General features: G+C 40.8%; 1 protein-coding gene across 7 annotated transcripts in view; it reads right to left on the bottom strand.

Annotated features, from left to right (window-relative positions):
• The window catches only part of LOC117248554 (uncharacterized), a 140,509-nt gene that overhangs the window by 24,418 nt on the left and 98,202 nt on the right, over positions 1–17,889 (bottom strand). For 6 of the 7 annotated variants that reach the window (XM_078176149.1, XM_033613748.2, XM_078176150.1 and 3 more), the window contains 14 exons: positions 16,589–16,630; positions 14,397–14,474; positions 13,964–13,999; positions 13,709–13,762; positions 13,411–13,464; positions 12,629–12,670; positions 10,237–10,341; positions 9,037–9,090; positions 8,501–8,554; positions 4,938–4,991; positions 4,709–4,762; positions 2,876–2,920; positions 1,837–1,887; positions 1,617–1,661 (listed from right to left, as the gene is read on the bottom strand). In XM_078176149.1, coding sequence (XP_078032275.1) covers positions 1,617–1,661; positions 1,837–1,887; positions 2,876–2,920; positions 4,709–4,762; positions 4,938–4,991; positions 8,501–8,554; positions 9,037–9,090; positions 10,237–10,341; positions 12,629–12,670; positions 13,411–13,464; positions 13,709–13,762; positions 13,964–13,999; positions 14,397–14,474; positions 16,589–16,630 — 768 coding nt within the window. The remainder of the gene's footprint in view (positions 1–1,616; positions 1,662–1,836; positions 1,888–2,875; positions 2,921–4,708; positions 4,763–4,937; positions 4,992–8,500; positions 8,555–9,036; positions 9,091–10,236; positions 10,342–12,628; positions 12,671–13,410; positions 13,465–13,708; positions 13,763–13,963; positions 14,000–14,396; positions 14,475–16,588; positions 16,631–17,889) is intronic. The other variant, XM_078176151.1, reaches the window with a different exon arrangement.

Below are 17,889 nucleotides of genomic sequence, written 5' to 3'. Positions count from 1 at the left end.
AATAAGAAAGAGCGAAAAAGTGCAGCTGACAATTGAAACCATTTCAAATATTCAGAATCGATAGGTACTGATAAAGAAGTATTTTGACAACACTAGTTGTGGTGCTCATTTTATAGGTTCAACAGAAAATGTTTTTTTTTTTTTGTTTGTTAAGCCGACAACACACGTCAGCGGGGCCGTAGGGTGGCTAACACTCACTAGTTTGACAACGCCCTTCTAGCCTGCTGCTACCTTTTTAGTGATCCAAGGTATTGATATTGATATTGTATTTTCGTTGTCTTATAAGGAGCTATTTATATCTACATATGGAGCGGTCCACTTCCATAGTGTCTGCCATGTTGTTTCTACAGTAGCCCAGAACAAACAAATCAAACACTGGTTCTAGATAAAGCCATTCACATTTTCCCATCGGTCACCGTAGTTCTACAACCTCACCGCTAGATGCTACAAAATCCTACACACTGGACCTTTAATTAAATGTTTGTTGAAACATAATGTAATGCTGCTGTAGCTGCCTGCCTCCGAGTTAGGGCTTCTGCTCAGTCGGCAGCTGAGAGGCAAAGAGAGACAGTGGGGATAAACACCTTGTAGATCCAGGATATTTTCTCATCTAACTTTGCGAATTGAGGGTTAGCTTTGACCTAACCAGAGTTCATGATTGTTGGAACACTGAAAAGACTAACCAAGATGGTTTTGTTGAGTCTTTTTTGTCTGTTTGTGTCTGACAAATTTAAAAGAAGAGTGTTTTACGATGAGTTAACAAAGCAATTAACGTAGTCATAGTTTTATGAGAAACTTGGATTGGTGTGCAGTTGTATTTTTCTATTTTTTTCTGTTTATTGTACTCTTGTTTACAGAGGAGTTGTAGTGGCTGCTCTGAGCATCCTGCTATGTTATCTGAATGGGAATTTCCATTCTACTTTTATTCTATGTCTATAGTGAAGCATTTTAGCATTTTTCCACATAAAAAAAAACGAGGAATAATTGATAAATTGGGCCCCTTGCCCCTCTTCACACTGATGAAGATGCTCCCTGATTGGATGCTCCAGAGGAGCTGTTGGGCTGTGATGGATGCAGTACAGGGAGAAGCATCCTCGAGACTGAGCTGCAGTTCATGTGCATTGTTTGCTGGGGGATATTTGAGTGTCTATTTTTCGTCACCAGCTTCAATGTTGGTTGTGGTGGATGGATCCCTGCAGGGCCTGTGAATGAATGTCTCCCAGGAGACTGGACAAGATTACAAACTGTCTGATAAGGGGGAGCAGGGGGAGCTGATAAGCAAATCGGGTCACTCTGGCTTGGTGCCGTGCAGCACAACTGAACTCCTCAGTCCGTTTTGCATGTCAGTGATGTTGTGTGTCCTGGGGCGGGTCAGAAACACCTGTTTGAGAGTCAGAAAGCCTCTTGGCCTTCACCAACCACCAGCTCTCAATGAACATGATTGACTGTGATAGGGCCTCAGCAGCCGAGATAACACTGGAGGGCTGGTCAGGTTATTTGTTATTCAGCTCTCCCAGGTTCTGTGGCTCATACAGTATCAACGTGCCTGTGTACAAGTGTTTCTCCACACTACACTGTAAAGGATTTGCTTCAGGCATAACAATGATTACGCTTACCGGAGCACCAGGAGCTCCAGGGGGTCCTAAAATAGCTCCACCACTCTGAAAAGACATTTTTTTCAATGTTACAACTATATATTTTACAATGTGGGTCAAACACATTTTAACCACAATCACTGATTCTTTTCCTGTCAAGATGACTGAAGGCACTATGACGTAAATACAATGGATCACAATGACATTATCGCTGAGTTAAAGTCATTTAAAAAGTCTTTACCTGCAGCTTGTACAGACCGCTCATCCCATTGCCCTCCACATAGGGCACACCCTGAAACACAATCAACACTAAATCAGACATTTTCTCTCTGAGACTCTCCTCACTGTTCTGTGAGTTGTGGGCACCAAGAGTCTTTACAGAAAACTGTACAGTAGGTCTGGAGCAGTTATACACTGTTAAGCCCTTAAAAGCTACATGAGAGAGATCAATAGCTCATTTGGTGATTACACAAAGAGAGGGGAAGAGTGTGCGAGAGAGTGAGAAGTGAAGAGAGGAGGAAAAACAGAGAACAGTAGACTTAATAATCCTTGAGCCGTTGGTGATTCAGAAAACGAGAGTATTTCAGAAATACAAAAGAGCACAGTGATTAAAAGAGATTCGGGTATGAGAACTAGGTAATCTAGTCTTCTTGTGTAGTTTAATAACATAAAAGAATGTTTTTCCCATGATAGATTGGTAGAGGGCAGCTATTGTAAATGTAGAAGGAGTCAAGGTTCTCATTTAGAAGCAAGCGGACGCCTGTGCCCTTTTCAGGCCACTGAGCCATCCCCTGTCCTCCCAGACTGCAGTTTATGAGACCAGGGTGTGGGGGGGCACGGCAGGTTCAAGGGGACGGCTGATGAATTATAGATTTGCCTTTGGAAGTGCTTACTCACTGGCCTTTTAAAGGGTATGAGCATGATTCAATGCCAGTGAGCAGGTCGCCACAATTTCATCGTATTTGTGCTTGTTTGTCAGTTACGTTTTTCTTGTTACACTAAATACTTATAAACTGAGTAAAATGTAAGTGTACTGATGGTCATTGCTGTAGGAAGAGATGCCAAGGCGAGGTTCTGGCTCTGACCTTTATCTGATCATGGGAAAAGAAGCTCTTTGAGTTGATTGAATGCTTTCAATGTGCCACGTGTGCTGAGGTCTGTAACTGGTCGGTAAGACTAAAATAACAATAAAATGCATTTAAGCCTACATGTATGACCTTAACAGAGGTTTTAACACTTGTTATCACCATCTGGGTCTTGTTGAGGCAGAGGGAACTTACTGGTGGCCCTGGAAGGCCTGGTCTGCCTGGGGGGCCTTCATTTCCCTGCCAAACACAAACCAGAGCAATTGTTAATAAATGTCTGTGGAAATGGAAATCAAGCACATTATCAAGCGCAGTCCAATGCTAATACAATCCACTGATATGGATCCTTATTTGCCAACCCTGAGAGAAAAGAATTTTTCTTTAAGAGATCTTGTTTCCTACACTGAAGCCCTGTTTGCACAGGACTCGTATTACTTGTGGAACTCTAGTAATTTGTAATAACTGCATCTGTGTGTCATCTGTGATTGTAGACCTGTGCAAATTTGCCAAATCCCTAATTTGTCAAGATTGCCCCTTCTGGGGTGGGAGTGAGTTGCTGCCCCAAGCGACAGAGTTCAAGTATCTCTGGGGCTTGTTCACAAGTGAGGGTAGAATGGAGTGTGAAATGGATTGGTGGTTTGGTGCTGCATCTGCAGTGATGCGGGCGCTGTGCCGGACCACTGTGGTGAAGAGGGAGTTGAGCCAGAAAGTGAAGCTTTCAATTTACTGGTCCATCTACGTCCCAACCCTCACCTATGGTCATGAGCTCCGAGTAGTGACCGAAAGAAAGAGATTGTGGATACAAGCGGCTGAAATGCGTTTCCTCTGAAGGGTGGCTGGGCTCAGCCTTAGAGATAGGGTATGAAGCTTGGACATCCAGAGGGAACTTGGAGTAGAGCTGCTGCTCCTTCGCATCAAGGGGGGGTTAGTTGAGGTAGTACAGGCATCTGATCATAATGGCTCCTGGGTGCTTCCTATTAGCACGTCCAACTGGTAGGAGGCCCTGGGGCAGACCCAGAACACGCTGGGAGGGATTACATATGTCATCTGGCCTGGGAAAGCCTTGGGGTTCCCCAGAAGGAGCTGGAAAGCGTTGCTGGGGAGAAGGATGTCTGGAATACTTGGCTCAGCCTGCTGCCCCCGCAACCCAGCTTCGGATAACTGGTTGAAAATGGATGGATGGATTACCTACCATATTTGGCAACACAGAGGTCATGTGAATCGGCATTCTGATAAGTCGACATTGTATTTAGGTTTTTCTTTTCTCCACAGCTTTTCTGCCTCTTTGCCGGACAGGAATTACGAAGGCTGTGTTGGCAATTAAAAATGAAAGTTTTGGTAGGGTGCAGGAAGCTCATCTCGCTACACAGAATGTGTTAACAAAAGCATCAAATCCATCGTAAGAACGAACTCTGCAAAGATGACGAGATGCATGCAATGACAATGTGTAACATAATCAGTTCTGTTTGTTCAACATTAAAAAATAAAATTAAGAAAAAAGAAGGTTAACTCTGTACGTCACCGCTAGTGGTGCTATGTGGTGTTTTTGTGTTGTGTGTTGTGCACATCATGTCCGCAGGATGTCAGTAAATATGAATAAAATACAGACTTCGCTTATCCTGTGCAAATGCAACACACAAAACATAGACACGTGTGTATGTGTGTGTTATAAATTATATAAGATCTCCTGGTAATACTAGTCCTGTGCAAATAGGAATTTTGATTCACATACCAATAATGAAAAGCTTTGAATTAGAAGAATTTGAAGTATTCTAAAAATCTCAATCTTTATTCATCATTATTATAGGAAATGGAGCCATTTTGTTTTTAAATTTACCAATCTATCTTCAAAATCTCCAATAAAATTACATTAAAAGGGGAAAAAAATGCACAGAAAAGTTATTAATACTCGCTGGTTTTAAGTAAGTCATATATTTTGCACATTCATGCACTGTGTACTGTATATAAAGCACAGGAATATACACACACTACCTACAAGATAAATGCTTAAATGGTAAAACACCTTACTTTATCTCCCTTTACTCCTGATTGGCCCATTGGCCCCGGTCTACCCATGAGCCCCTGCAAACAGAACAGCATCCTTACAGTAAAATCATTTTTAAGCACTGACCTCAGAAAAAGGACTCGCACGTGTTGCAGTTTAATAGACCTGTAACCATTAAAAGGTACTTTGTGTTGTGAAACAATGAAAGAGATTCTGTACAATATAAGATCACACAAAGGACAGGCGCCTTACCGGTGCCCCTGTACGACCAGTCACACCAGGAAGTCCTGGTACTCCTGGAGGCCCCTGGAAAAAGCAAAGTGGATCACCATTTTCTAAAATAATGTCTCACAATCAAACCAGAATATTTACACTGGAAACTGGAGTTCCTCCATGACACATTCAGGAGCATTAAAGGGCCAGTGTGTAATATTTGGCATGGTTTATTGTCAATCTGAATCTGAATATTCTACTCATTAATATGTTTATACAAGTGTATAATCGCTATAAAATAAAATTCGTTTGGTTTTCGTAGCCTTATAATTATGCTTTTATATATATATATATAGCAAGGGCCTTGCTTTAGAGAGGTCGCCATCTTGCGCCGCCATGTATGTACGGCAGACCGAGCAGACAATCCAGCCAGCCAGAGAGTGCGTTTCGCAGGTATAAGTAAACCGACGAAGACAGCGGAAGGAAGGAAGAAGGAGGAGGAAACAGCAGAGAGTGTTAGTAGTTTGTCGATAGAGAGTAGTGAAAAGTTTTTTTAGTTATAAAGTTTGCGAATGGACCACACTTACCACGCAACAGGAGAGAATGAACCCGAACCGTCATCTGCGAGGAAAAGAAGACGCAACTTCACTCCTTGTGATGTACTCTCTGTGGTGCTTTTCCTCCTGATGATATATCTCCCCAACGATGGTAGCACCGAATCCCATTCTGTGCATTCAGCCTCTCTTCTTGCCCGCTCAGCATCAAACACATGGAGTTTCTCATCTGTATGCTCCAGCTCAAACAGGTATGGCTCTGGGTCTGTGTCCGCTACAAGAAACTCTTCAAAATCACGTTCAGAGTCGTCCATTGCAGCTACTATAGTCCGGAGATATTGCTAGGCTAAATCAACAGCTGAGCTCTGTTTACCGGCTACGCTGTCAGTCAGTGTGCGGGCTGGAGATTGGTGGAGCAGAGAGGGGAGGGGGGTCCCCACTCGGTATGGTAAACGAGTATGTGTGTATGGAGTGTGTCTGTTACACCAGAAGAGTCAGAGTTTGGGACGGAGTCTTTTACCCCCTGGAGTGTTACCGGAGTTTTTGGAGTGCTCAAATAAACTGGCCTTTTTCCCGAATGCTACTCTGGTCTCCTGCTCAAGAGGGATTCATTACAATATCTAACATGGCTTAGATTTCTAAATAGACATTCACCTCGTCGCTAGATAGACCTACTCCTGAAAAACTTGTGCGCAAGGCTTTTTGTCCCTACGAGGCCACCGTCATTTACCCAACGGGAGGGGTGAGTGAGTGAGCCCTGCAATCTAGAATTTGACCACTGATGTCACTGTTTTCAACCCATTTTACACACTGGCCCTTTAATGGGAAATACAGCCATAGGAGAATTCATTCCACTGTGCAGATTGTTAACTAGAACTCAATTAAGGGCTCGATACTCTGTTTGTACCTCACACCTGTTCAGGAGTAGAATGTTAACTTGTATTTGAAAGGTGAGATCCACTACGATGTGAATACCAAGCAGCTCAAAGTTTTACAGATGTGTCCTTATGCCTGCAAAGTAAAACCTTAATTACAGTCAGTCAATTTATAATACTTCCATATCTGGTGAAATAGGTGATGTGGGCATATGGCCCTGTTGTATTACTGGCTGCGCACTACACACTAAGCAGATTATCTAAACCTAAAGGGTAAGGTGTAATTTAGTGGTACAAGTCTTATCCAATTTCTCAATGCCTGGAACAGCTTTCTAGGAATCCATTAGCAACAACAATCACAGAGGTATAATACAGCACATTGAGCGTGCATATGGAAACAAAATAGGGTCAAAAGTGAACTATTTCACTGTCCAATCACGGAGCTGTGAGTCTGTGGCTGCAACCAAACCACAGACTATATTAAATAATGGACATAGTAACCATGATGTCACTGATTAGTGTGTGGACTCGCATTTTGAAGGCTCAAGTTCAGCATTTCAAACTCGATGATGGCCATCGCCATGTTGGTTGGGTGGAGGGTGGAGCTGTGAGGAAGTGAGGGGTGGATCTGACTCACAGGCTGTAGCGACACCTGTATACTGCCTGTCACTCATCGTGGCCACGCCCTTGAATATGTATATAAGCCTTAATTGATTTTAAACGGGCGAGTTAAATAAAAATTCCCCCCTACGCACAGTTTTAATGAAAGTTGAAATCAGACCAAAACCATTTTTGTACCAGGCTTTATATTAAGCATGTTCATTCTACTGTAAAGTTGAGTATTTTAACATGGGGGTCTATGGGGACTGACTGACTTCTGGAGCCAGCCTCAAGTGGCCATTCAAGGAACTGCAGTTTTTGGCACTTCTGCATTGGCTTCAATTTTTGGCCCTGTAGATTGACCTTGGTGGAAAATGACTGCTTTCTTACACAATCTGGAGCACCAGGACTGTCATCACTATCGCTTGTTGAGTTAAGTTCCCAAAGTTTGCAATTTGAAGATGAAGAATATATTCCTAATGTTATTTTACCATCTAACCAGAAATAGATTAACTTATTATCATTCACCCTTCCCGTAATTAGCTTAGATTAGGAACATATTTTTCATTTCCAAATTAAAAACTTTGGGGTCATTAACTCAATTTACCACTGGATAGCAATAATTGTCTCGGTGCTTCAGCTAAGCTGTAAGACAGCAATAATTTTCCCCAAGGCCACGTCTGGTTGCAGCCACAGACTCACAGCAAAAAGTGTGCAAATCTTTTTGTCACACACAGTTACAGATCTCCTTATGGAGAAATTACATTTTTACTCATTCAAACATTTGAATTCATTTAATTAAAATGTTTTCACACATTCAGATATAGTGATACACAATTACAGTGCCTGTGACCCTATTTTGTTTCATCAAGTGCAATTATATTGTAGAGAATACATGAAAAGCCTTTTTAACTCACTGCTATGACAACTGGGGTTATGTTCACATTTTCTTGTCTTTATAGCGCTTTATAGAGTTGTAAAACATTAAACTGTCTTAGTTTTCTACAGACATCATCTTTATTCATTTGTTTCCATAGGGCATTTATGCACTTTTGCTGTATCGTACAAAAGGCATTGTATGTGTTTCTCTCACTGAAAAGAAAAAAAAGTTCAACAGGGCTATAAAACATGTTTTTATTGAGCCTATAAAGTCTAGTAACAAGTCTGCCTGTTAGGGAAAATCTCCATTGCAGTTCAATGCTGAAAGTTGACCTATGAAATGCTCCTCAGCTCCTCTAAAGAGTGCCTTGTTTTTTAATTAGCGTGCACACACACACACACACACACACACACACACACACACACACACACACACACAGAGCAGGCTACGTTCTTTATAAAGTCGCTCCTCGGAGTGCAGAAGATAGGGCATAGTGCACACACAGCACTGTGGATAGCGTTTGATAACTTCTTTTGAAAACAGACTTTGAGAGTTGACGGGCTTTAAGATGAGGCAGACATTACAATATATTTACATTCTTTTGAAAAGCCTACCTCTCAATGTCACAGTGACTTCTGGATGGTTAGATAACTAACGGATTAATTTGTTTAGATTAAACTTTCATTCACTCACCTCATCACCTTTATCTCCTGCGGGGCCTGGGAACCCTCTCTCTCCTTTCACTCCCTGCAGGGAGGCACAACCAATGAGGGGAGGAGGGAAAGTGTTTTTCAACAACATGAAAAGGCCTAAAACTAAAAGCTGATGGGTGTAAACTTCATAATGTCTCTTCCTCTCTTACAGCACATGACTTGAAATTGCCTAGTCTGTTTGACCGTGGTACAACACTGTATCCATAGCAACAACTTCTGCAGCGAGCACATAGGAGTGTGCAGAATAATATGAGTTGTAGAACAGCTGGTTAGGCTTCCAGAGATAATCCAAAAGGGGATTTATGAAATGCACATGTCAATGTAAATCTCTATATATATTAGATTAAACACACATTATATACAATAAACAGTATCATAAAATGAGGCTATTAGTGTTACTGATTCCTTTGCCATGCAGAGAAGCTGAATAATGTATTTAGATCCACAAAAACAATTACAGTAAAAAATGTGTTTTACTGTCTAATGAGTATTTAGGCCTGATATTTGCCTGCATACCTTTGGGCCTTCTTTCCCAGGGTTCCCCATGGGACCTCTTACACCTGGATCCCCCTGTTTAGGATAGAAGAACACAATGAATAGGGTGTAAGCATTCTTAAAGGTCCAGTGTGTAAGATTTAGGGGAATCGCTGTGATTTAGTTACCTTAGAATGAGCAGTTTTAACTATATAGGGAGCAGGTCCTTGTCCATGGAGTCCACCATGTTGCACTAAATTGTTTCTACAGTTGCCCAGTATGGACAAACTGAACACTTGCTCTAGATAGGGCCATTTAAGTTATTGTGTCTGCCACAGGGGTCGACAGTGCCTCCACAACAGCCTAAACAGTGTCAGAGAAACACTGATTCTTTACATGAAACTGCTTTATTGTGGTTTAAATCACAGGTTCAGTTTTGTTTTTTTGGGAGAGGAAGATACCTCTCTCCTGGTTAAAAAAAAACACTTGAATGTCTGTATTCAACTTATCAGATAAAAAAGGCAGAACACATTAGCAGGTGCTGGGCTAGCAGCTAGGGCTGTGCAATTAATAAAAAATATTTATCGAAATTACAATATGGCCAAGTTCAGGATCTGCAATTTTTTGATGACGGTAAAATGTGTCACAAAATACCATTATAGATGAAGCACTGCTGTGCTACAGAGATGACATCAACTAAAAATCAGATTCCAGACATAAGGGAACATGCTTGTTTGGTACAGACCCCAACAAAAATCACATTTATCATTACTATTATTTTTGTTTTTCAGTGAAAACTAAATGCAAAATCAGTCAAAATAATCTGTCAAAATAATCGCTGTATGATTTTTCTTGCATATCGTGCAGCCCTACTAGCAGTCAGCCAGCAAGGAGCAGAGCAGAAACACTGATTTGTGATGTAAAACTCCTTATTCAGTGTTTCTTCTGGTTTTAATCACCTGGTCCATTTGTTTAGGAGAGGAAGAGATCTCTGCAAATAATTCAGCTCCCAGTAAAAACTTCAACACTGAATCCTAACTGGGAGCTCATGCTTGGCACACAGGAGAAGTTTCCACTGGCTGTAAGCTGCACTCCTCACCGCTTTATGCCAGTAAATCCTACACACTTCTCCTCTAAAGCATTCAATGAGCAGCCCCAAGAGTAAATTTAACAGGTGCCATGTAATGCAAAGATAAACATGCTTGTTCCAAATTGCCTGCCATGCTGACGGGTTACTTGTACCTTTTCCCCCACCATGCCTTCTACTCCTTGTGCTCCAAAGGACCCCTTCTCTCCCTTCTGCCCAGGAAGCCCTGGGACTCTCGTCTGGCACACACTGCAGGCATTCTGCCAGCACAGGCAAGGCAGGAAGCAAAAGTGGTGGCACAGATAAGATTTCATCAAGTTGAGCCGGAGCACTGCATTTTTGCCTTTTTATTATGTCACATCCCCTGGGTGGAGGACGAGACCCCAACTGACACAAAGTGTTCTCTAAATGTCTGCAGAGCACAATAATGTGAACCAACCAAGAGTGTCTCCAAGAGTGTCTCTCGTCTAGGTGAGTGGTGAACTTTGTCAAACTCATCGACTGTGACATTTAGGTGAGAATCTTAAATATCATTGTCCCTGATCCAGTCTAGATATAGGCACTGCACCTGCCAGGAAATAGCGAGGTACTCTAAATTGGAGGGAGGTGGTGGTTACAAGTATAGCAGTGCACCATTAAAAAGCAGCATTAAAAAGAAGGCTGAAATAAAAAATTAAAAATAATCTCAACGTACTCGTCATCTAATTACCCTCCAAGAGTCAAAGAAAATGCTATCAATAAAACAAAATAAGAAAAGCGTGCCATTACTGAGGATGAAAAGAAACTAGAAAAACATGGAGTTGAGTGTGTTTAGTCATTTTTGTATGTGTCATCAAGGTGTTGAAAGCATTAATTAGAGTGCCACTAAGCAATTGGGATGAAGGCAGTAAACAGTAGCTGAATCTAGCAGAGCACTTAATGGATCAAATAAGTTGACACTGACACTGAGGGGTGACAGAAAATTATAAGACTACTGGCGTTTGGCTTTATCTCCAATAACGAGTCATGTGATGGCATTATATTTATTGTAAGAGTTGACATCCATTACATATTAAAAATTAAAAACCGTTATTTAGCTAAGTGCTGTCCTGCAGGTAACATCATTGAGAAAGGTGATTCACCTGCTTTAGTCGAAAGAAAAAAAGAACAAATCTGTCATTTGCATGGATTTGGATGGAAACGGGCCATTATGAAAGGTAACAGCCACCAGAGAGAATATCAATCTCAGGTAATAATAAAAGTGTTTCACATTATGTTTGCATTTGGTCAGGGATTGATGAAAAAACTTGAGGCGATGAACGAGTTGGAACACAGTTTTAAAGTGAGAAAGTAAAGATACAAGCTGAAAGTCTGGTGGATTTGGGGACAAGACTTCTTTCAAAGTAAGAGTGCTTTAGCATTCTTACCAAATGCTTTAACGTGAAGTAATTGGAGGTGAAGGTTTAAGTGACAAGGGAAATCTAACAGAGGAAATTAAATTAAAGCATCTCAGAAGTAAGAGAAGTGAGAGCTACTCTCAAAGGCTTATTTGTTTTTGGGAGGGGGGGTTGAATAAGATCTGGAATGACCCTTGCTATGAAGCAACATACGAGGCAACATTGTGATGTTAGATTTACATAAATATAATTTTTGCTTTTGTTATGCCATCTTTATTTAGTTGATTTAAACATGTCATTACAGAAACAATTCACCCGAGAATTTTAATTAATTTAATGACAAACAGATATGCTGTCACAGAGTTATGGTCGCTGCTAATCTTGATCTTCCATCTGCACTGGTTATATCGTGGTCATATGCTATCATGTATATCAGAATTTAAAGAGTCTAAAGCTATTTTAATCATAATAGGACAAACATAATGGATTACACAATGGCATTGGTTATTGCTGCCCCATTAAGACTGATTGGTGCATCATGCAGCAAAGTCATCCCCTAAATTATGTATATAAATCTTTTTGTGTCTCGCATGCAGCAAAAGAGAGAGCAATTATTATTGACAGCAATTTGCACTTTTTCACAATTCACACTACAAACGCTTTTTACACTAGGGATGATTGCTGTGAAATAAACCAATGTCTGACTCCTCGTATGGTGGGAGGAAAACTGCCACATAGCAACAATAATTTCTGCTAAAACTACAATTACAGTACAATTGCATATCTGCAGAGGAGTTTAATGATCTTCTGATACAGTAATCTTTGTGCACTCAATATTTACAATGCACTGGTGTGATATTCCTACATCCCATTACCTTAATTGACAGTTGGTATTTGTCATACAGTACGGTGTGAATGTGCACCTGTGGTGAATGAACAAGCCTGGATTTGTTGTGAAATTATTTGAATGTCTTTTCTACACTACTTCTCCCTGTCATCCTGATGGAGGCACTCGAGGGCTTTTGCTATCCCTCTAAACTGACAGCATCCATACATTAGTGAAATAGCACTGAACAAATATTAATCATGTTTAAATACTAACCAAGGCACCCCTTTGCATGTTATTGTATTTGATAAGCTGCAATTATCATTAATTAGGTGGATAACATACCTTGAGTATTGCACCCATGTCTCCAACAATTGGCAGGGCAGTCTGTCAGAGAAAGAAGAAAGAAAACAATCCTTGAAACGTTGCCACAGTTGTAAATTCAGAGCTAACAAATCTTTCATGTTTTAGAAATATTCTGCTGTTGTTTGTTTGATGCAACTGCATCTGCTAAATTGCTCGAAACATCAATTTAAAGGAGCATCTTATATGCCTTTAAGGAATGTGATTCTACCAGAAACATTTTTAACAAATCTCTGTTTCAGTGTTTCATTTTCAGTTTCTATCTGCAACGCTTGAGGAAACAGTTTAATAACTTTGTTGCTGGAAGACACCGTCCTCACATCTTCAAAATATTGTTGTTGTCTAGAGCTGAGGAAAATGCTTTTGAATTGCAGCCTGTGTATCTTTTAAAAACATAAAATGGACAATAAATGGGCTCTTTACAATGTATGAATATGAATAGGTTAAAATGCTACATCTACAAGGCTTCAGCAGCAGCACTCGTATTGTGCTCACACCCACCCATCAAAACTATAGTAAATGTCGCTTACTTGAAACGCATGAAAAGACTAGAAAGAGATGAAAACATGTGCTAACAACAGGGTGCTGCCAATTTGTCGTAAACGGCAACATTTTTCCTGAAAGTGATGCTGGTTAGTGAACAGCGGGACTAGCTGCTAATTACCCCAAAACTGGAGCTGCACTGTTAATGGTGACTTTAAGGTGAGCTCAGTGGATCACTGATGCTGAACAGCAGAAAGTAAAAATGAGGTTTTCTCACTTACTGGTTCACCTGGGGGTCCGGCAGGGCCCGGGGGGCCTGGCCTACCAGGAGGGCCCTTTAATTGAGACAAAGAAAAAAGTTAACAATCCCCATGGCCATGATATCAAGCAGACATACAAGGCCATAACTCGGCTTTCACACCCATCTCAGCTGGTGGGGATTTGTGTCCAGGAGCCATTATACATTGAACTTGTTCATCCACAGTGGTAGCTGACATTCTTTTATGCTTCCAGCCATCTTTTATCTGCACATGTGTGAGGGAGCGAATAAGAGTGGAGGGACTGACTGATCTTACTTACCTCCCTTCCTGAAACCCCAGGAGGGCCAGATAAACCCGGGGGTCCACGAGGGCCCTGAAAAACACCCAGACACTCTGATGAATTTAACAATCTTGCCTCACACAACCAGATAACAACTTACAACCACTGCAGTGTTATTTGTATTATAAAATAATTGCAAGACTGCTGGCTGCAGCATCAGCCAGCTAAAAATCAGTAAAAAAAATAAACTTGAGCATGTTTGTGTGTTGTGCATCCAGAGAATTTTCCTCATACCTCAATTCCCGGCTTTCCTGGGGGTCCCATGCGGCCCTAAGAACACATCACACATCTTGTTAACACTATCTGCCCTCTAGCACCCGGGATCCAATAAAGGAATTGTGTTAGACACCTTTTGCTCTATTGATTCTCTGTCTCCAACAATCCTGCATTTCAGAAATGAAAGCAGACTCACTCACAATCAAATCTGTGTGAGGTTCAAACTAGCGGTGCAGAGCATATATATGATAAAGGGAGGGGGCAATACGCCAGCACCTCACGGTAATGACCAGCGTTTTCATCTGGGAGAGCATTAAGCGAATGCTGATTTTGATATTCAAAGTGGATGTCTTTCTTTACTCTATGCCTACAGACTATAACCTGCAGTTATTGTTGTTTGAGCTAAATAATGAATGTGGGAGACACAGACAAATCAATACATCATACTCACAGGCGAGCCTATGATAGTCTCCCCAGGTTCGCCTTTTTCACCGTGGTCTCCTGGCAATCCTGGGACACCTCTTTCACCCTGACAAAAATACAAGGCAGAAGTCAGTTTCAGTGAAAGTGAATCCAGAAGTCATGGAGCTGCTGCACTGCATGATCATTAACTATTCAAACTCTGCCAGAACTCATTTTCCCTTTATGTTTTGCCTTTAGAAGCTTCAAGGGTAAGAAACACAACTTCATTCAAGGCCGATGGCATGCAGGCGTGTTCATGGTGTATTTATTTTGCATTTATGCTTGTGTTGAGATATACAGTGTTCAAATGTAACACTATTTTTTTCGGTGATAACACCTTTCATAATTGGGACATGTTTATTGCATTATTACCCAAAGCTGCTAACAAATGCAACATGATATCATCAGAAAGTCTTGAAGTCTTTACCACAGTTTATAATTAAATGAGCTCTATACAATATTCAGAGTGTATCTAGGATTCAGAGGTCGTCTGAACACAGCTCTCAACATGGAAGTGGATTGAGGCGGCAGCTAGCAGCTAACAGTGCTAACAATGGCTAGCTCATGGTGTTAGCGTGTAGAGGAAACTAAACTTCTGTGACACCGCCATCCTACAATCAGTGGCAATGTGAGTGCAGTAAGGAGTGGCCACTATTAGTTAGCCAGGGAGATACACACACAGGACTCACATGCACACATGGTCAGACTGGCTACCACAACACGGAAGAGAGAAGCTCCGATTACGACACACACAAAGGGACTTCATTCTCTGCTCAGGACGCCATTACTCCACCATTACTTACATAGCAAATAAATGCTGGTATATTAATGTTCTGAATATCATATGTACATACAGTATGCAAGTATATCTTCACATATCTATCTCAATATAGACATGCTGCATATTGTTAGCTCGGTTTATTTCAATTTACCGAAACCATGAGCGCCAGAGAAGACCGTAAGTCATTCAGATTTACTGGCATGACGAAAAAACAAGTGGTGATGCCCTCTTTATCTGAAGTTGTCATATAGTCAGAATGTGTGTCCATTCCTCAATTACACAGTAAGTTATTTATAAGGGCCCACCAATCAAAAGAAAAGTGTTTTCCACAAAAATTAATCCAAGTTGTGAATATTGTTTTAACAGGATAAAGTAGTGTTGGTATGCTCGGGTCCCGTGAAACAAGTGTCATAACATAACACATAACTGATATGTTATTCGAAGCCTAATTTTTATATGAGTAATATTCAAACTGGTTCAAATAAACAATTTGATTTTATTTCCCATCATTGCTGAGCAACAGTTTTGTGTAAACGGAATTAAAGGCCCGTCCCATTTAGACGCCTGTCCCTAATATAAGCCAGTTGAGTTTAGTGATTGACGCAAATAATAGCCCAGGATATTAACTGAAGTTATAAGGTAGTTAGCAAGCACGGTAACATGATGAATAAACGTGACAAATGAGGAAAACATTCAGCTTCAACCACTCCATGTTGTAGTACAAATGCAAACATGACCAAACGCTGATAGTCAAACTTTATGAAAATATTACTGTTGGCTAACAACCTGTTTGAATAAACACAGACAGAAACGTGCATCTACTGTTAGCTCATCTAGCACCATTGAGCTAGTTAATGTTATCAGACGCCAATAATATTTACATCTCCTGCTGACACAAGCACAAGACTCTCGTCCATGAGTAGATGCACAATTCCTTCTGCACAGTGGTACACTTGGCAGGTGCAGTTTGGTAGAAAGAAAATTGTCTACATGAAACTGCTCACAACAAGGACTGTGGATTATCTCAAGTAGCTGGGTCATGATTTCTGGAAAGAGACATTGCTGTTGAGCTTTTCAAATATTTTTTTGTGCTATGAGCACCACAAGCTGAGTGTCAACCAGTTCAATTATATTCAAGAGAAGGCAGACATCTCTACGGTCGATATCTCTAACATTCAGCAACTCACATGAAAACAGTTAGACTGATAAATAGCACTACAGCTAAAATGAAAATATGAATTTTTGAATTTGGGGATGAACTGTCCCTTAAAGAAAACCAACAACCTAAAGACATACATACAGTGCAGTTGCCATAAATAGCACTAATCTATCTGCAGAGTCGAGCACAGTGAGGATACATGGTTGTGTTGGTGATGCTCCACCACCACAGTGCTTCCTACCTTGGGCCCACGAGATCCTCGGCTTACAGACAACCCATCGCCCTACAAAGCAAGAGGAAGAAGACATAAGAATAGGAATTCACTGCACATTCATCAGCAATTCACTGAGAGACCTGAGTTGCAGCCCAAAAAAGCTGTTCCACTGAATCAGTACGAGCCTCACTCCACAGCGCAAACAGTCTGAACATAGCGTCCCATTATGAGCTCATGTTCAATACTGTTTACAACACTTCTAATAGTTTCTATGTGCAGAGGCAGACTGATAATGCCATACCACCGAGAAAAACCTTGATTGGAATCGAGGCTACTGTAAGCATTATTTACTGTACAGTTCTGATGAGACATTGATTTCTGTGGTCAGCATGTATTAGTGTTACAAGTCCGACATTGCACAATGTAAATTAGCTGTGCAGAAGTTGGATTTGAACTAACACAGCAATTCTACAGTTTTAGTGGGGAAATGTACCAATTCACCCAAACATAAAACAAAGAAAAGTTTGGTAAGTACAGAACTTTTTGAGACTATTAATATCCTATGACTGCATGTAAAAAAAAAACAACAACAAAAAAAAAAAGTTCCATTAGACATTATGCATTGGCACTCCACTGAAACAAAACCTTTATATCAGTACTTGAGGGTAGAGGGGCATTGCTAATCTATGCAAATAATAAAAGTCAAAAGAAACAAAGAGCAAATTGCTCATTATTCATTTAAAGGCAAAATCAATAAAGTGACATTAACTACTTGAGCCGGCTGACTCATTAAAGACCCTCAGACCATCTGCATTGACTTCTGTTTATTGCTTTTTTCCTTTTCTTTGTCTTACATAACAAAGACCATAAAATGTTGAGAATCCATTTTCCTCCGATGCTTCCAAACAGAAATGACATTCGTAAAAAGACTAACAGGGTCTATGCAGAAAGACGTCCACTCTGAAAGAAAGACAGCTCTCTTTGTTTAGTTTTTGAACTGTGTCACAACATAAGAGGTCATTGGCCTGCTGTAAACATCTCCCCTTGTCATTTACACATACACACACACACACATCTACAGCCCTCTTTTCCAATCCCGCTCCAATTTTACAGTGCTGAAGTACATTAAAGAGGTTTAAATACTTCTGCCTGAACGCAATCTCTCCCTTATTACTCTGCTCAGCTGAACACACTACCCCCTTGCTTGATGAGTAGGTCCGCTGTCGTGTTTAATGTTCATTTCAGTGTTTCCACACACAAACAAACATGATTGTTTAAAGCCATAGAGCACTTGCTGGTGATTGAGGAGTGCAAGTGCCATCAACCAG

Source organism: Epinephelus lanceolatus, chromosome 17 (assembly GCF_041903045.1).
Source record: "Epinephelus lanceolatus isolate andai-2023 chromosome 17, ASM4190304v1, whole genome shotgun sequence".
Classification (NCBI taxonomy): Eukaryota; Metazoa; Chordata; class Actinopteri; order Perciformes; family Serranidae; genus Epinephelus; species Epinephelus lanceolatus.
Note: the sequence above shows the minus strand (reverse complement) of the source record. Positions and strands in the feature narration are given on the sequence as shown.